The following is a 3,141-nucleotide window of genomic DNA, read 5'->3' on the forward strand; positions in this document are numbered from 1 at the left end:
CTTTTGCCGATTTCTTCGTACGTGTCTATCACTAGGTTGAATTTTTCTTCAGCGTCTTCTCTTTTTTCCTTTTTAAAGATATCTTTTCCGGAAAGTGTTTAACTTTTGTCCTATTGCCTTTTAAGGTTGAGTGAGTGGGGACTGATATTTCTCATAATTTATACATTCAAGAATGCAAAATAGGTAGGTTTCGTCCGGTAACTCTTTTGTTTTTTTAAGATTAAGCCTATAAACACTACTTTCACCTCCAAATTCCTTACTTTTTCATCTACTTTTTACTGGTTTAAAAAACCAAGCCAAACTTTGAAAACTAGAAAAAGTAGCTTTTCAAAAGTTGTTTTTGTTTTTGGAATTTGGCCAAGAATTCAACCATTGTACTTAAGAAAGATGCAAATCAATATAAGAAATGAGGAGGAAATAGGCTCAATTTTCAAAAACAAAAAACAAAAAACAAAATTATTATCAAATATGGTTGAAATGTTTTACTTTTCTTATCATGTCCATTTTCTTTCTTTGTTTAAAATTCTCAAAAGTTTGATAAGTCAAGGGAATGAAAAAATATGGTGAATAGACCAGATAGGATTTACATTTGATGATGTACAAATTTTCTTCTATGAACAAAAATGAGCGGAACATCACTACTATGACATGAGTTCTTAAAGAGTACTTGAAAAACACTCACGAAATATGGTGCAAAAGGTTTCACAATGGTCGATGCGGTATTTTGTTTAGAATTCTATAGACATTTTTCTAGTTGGATTTTTAGATCAAACAGGTTTCTCAGACTTATTGCCTACTCTCTCAACAAGTTTCCGATCTTTAGAATTCAAGGACATAGTTGTACAATCTATAAAACAGATCATGTTCAAGTAATGTTGTGAAAGTTTTCCAATCTGATTGAGCCATCTTTCAGTTATTGCTCAAGTCTTCCAAAGCTCAAAGTAAAAATGTGAAAGACTTCATGAGATAGTTCTGCAGTTTGCATAGAACTTTTTTTTTCCCCTTTACAGACTTCCTTAATTCAATCATAGACTTAAGAAATGAGATGATTTTGATAGAGGACCACACTCATGTCAAATGGTCCTCTACTTCTTCCTCCTGGCACATGTTAAATAGACAGTTACAATTCTCTTATTGGAAGTATTCAAAATATCTAAGGTTGAGTATTTTGAGACATCCAATGGCTGATACTATAAATTCTGACATTCTTCATTTCAAAGAGCATCACTTCCTCCACACTTTTCCTTAATTAAGTTTAAGTAGAGAAAGAAAGCAAAGGGAGAGATGGCCATTGGACAATTCTCATGTACCTACACAGAGGATTACATAGAAATGGATATAAGTTCTTCCAATTTCTGTTATTCTCTGCACTCTCCGCCTCAAGCGAGAGAGTTTGAGTTCCAAATGAATGCAGTTTCTCTCGAAAGAGAAACCGCCATTTCCCCGGCTGATGAGCTTTTCTACAAGGGAAAGCTTCTTCCTCTTCATCTCCCACCTCGCATTCAAATGGTCCAAAAGCTTATTCAGAACTCCAATGCTCACCATGAAACCGAACCTCGCTTTGAAGAAAACTTCCAAATCTCCTTCATCTCCAGCTCCTCTGCTTCCTCTGCTAATGCAAGTATTTACACCCCTCATAAGTCCCTTAACTTTTCACCAGCGGAGTCGTGCAGGTTTAGTTTTGAGCTAAAACCTGTTGAGCATTGGATAAATACTGAAATGGGAGGGCACCAAAAGCTGAGACAGCATAGGCAGTCCACTTTGTTTCAGAAACTTAAGGCCTCGCGAGCATACATCTGGTCGCTTTTCAATAAGTCTGCCTGTACAGATGAATCTTGTGCAAAATTAGCTGAAAATAGGCCAAAAAGAAAAGAATTAGGCTTTAAAAGAGACCATTTTACAGCTACATTAGTTGACAAAAACAGAGTTAGAAACCAGAGGAGGGCCTCATTCTCTGCAACTAAACCGAATCCATCCTCGTTATCTTCTTCCGGTTCTTCCTCGTTGTCTTCTTCTTTCTCTTTGAGCTCGTCAAGTGGGATGTTTGATTCACAAATACTCAAGAGATGCAACAGTGCAAGTTCGGAGATGGCACGTTCCATCGAAGGAGCTATAGCTCACTGTAAGCATTCTCATTTTCTATAATTTCACTCAAGGTAAACCTAAACCAATGGTGAAGACTTGGTTAGTTAGTACTTGCTCAGCAAGAATAGCCAACTGATGCTGATGCTGGAAAAAAAAAAGACGAGAGAGAAAGGCGTCGCGAAGGACGAAAGCTTGAAACTATCTAGTTTGTCTTCTGGATGTAATGTCGTTGCTTTTATAGCTAGGAGTTGTTGCAAGTAAAAGCTCTTTAGTCCTATCAGTCAGTACTATGTTCGGTTACTGTATTCATTGTCATCTTCTTTGGCTGATGTTGTTTGTCATGAATACAAATGAATTGAATCGTTATTCTCTCAATCCATTGCTTTTTCAAGAAATTTGGAATGTAGGTTTCCAAGAAAGATGCTGCAATATATTTATTAATATATGATGATGATGATCTGTATTTGCCTTTATATGCTTTGACAAGAAAGTAGTCCCATTTGATTCTGTTCTAATTTTGCTGATCTATGATTCAAAACCTTCTTAGGTGGGTGGCTTGTTCATTAAAACTGATACAGCCTCTTTTCCTGTCTTGTCATTACTTGTTTCATCTCGATTCTACGTATAGTGTAGGAAAGAACTCGAGGAATTATATCAAGTTCTTTGGCTGGATGTTTCTACAAGTAAGAAGTCAAATGAAGTCTCAAAAGAATGATAAGTTAACTGAAATTCAAAATAGCTACGAGATCGAAGCAGGAAACAGGACACTTAGAATAGAGTAAGGACTTTATGTTGGATGTCAAGAACTTTTAACATTTGATCAAATGAGAAGCAGACCATGAAGGCATGAAAATGGTGTTCCCTTGAGATGACAGTAATCTTTAGCATTACAATCCATCTTTATTTGTTCAATAAGTACTATAAGATTATAGCACAAAAAACTCCTAAAAGATAGGAAAATGAAGAAGAAAGGAAACTTTCTATCCATAACCATGAAGAAAAGTTTCAGAGGAATTTAAGTTTTGAAAGAATTATTTACAATATTAATTGTTCAGC

General features: G+C 35.6%; 1 protein-coding gene across 1 annotated transcript; it reads left to right on the top strand.

Moving 5' to 3' along the window:
• Positions 1–1,129: 1,129 nt before the first annotated feature.
• LOC120091469 (probable membrane-associated kinase regulator 4) lies at positions 1,130–2,460 on the top strand. Its single transcript, XM_039049508.1, has one exon. The coding sequence runs from the start codon at positions 1,285–1,287 to the stop codon at positions 2,143–2,145; it is 861 nt and encodes a 286-aa protein (XP_038905436.1). The 5' UTR covers positions 1,130–1,284; the 3' UTR covers positions 2,146–2,460.
• Positions 2,461–3,141: the final 681 nt, after the last annotated feature.

This window comes from Benincasa hispida, chromosome 11, assembly GCF_009727055.1.
Source record: "Benincasa hispida cultivar B227 chromosome 11, ASM972705v1, whole genome shotgun sequence".
Classification (NCBI taxonomy): Eukaryota; Viridiplantae; Streptophyta; class Magnoliopsida; order Cucurbitales; family Cucurbitaceae; genus Benincasa; species Benincasa hispida.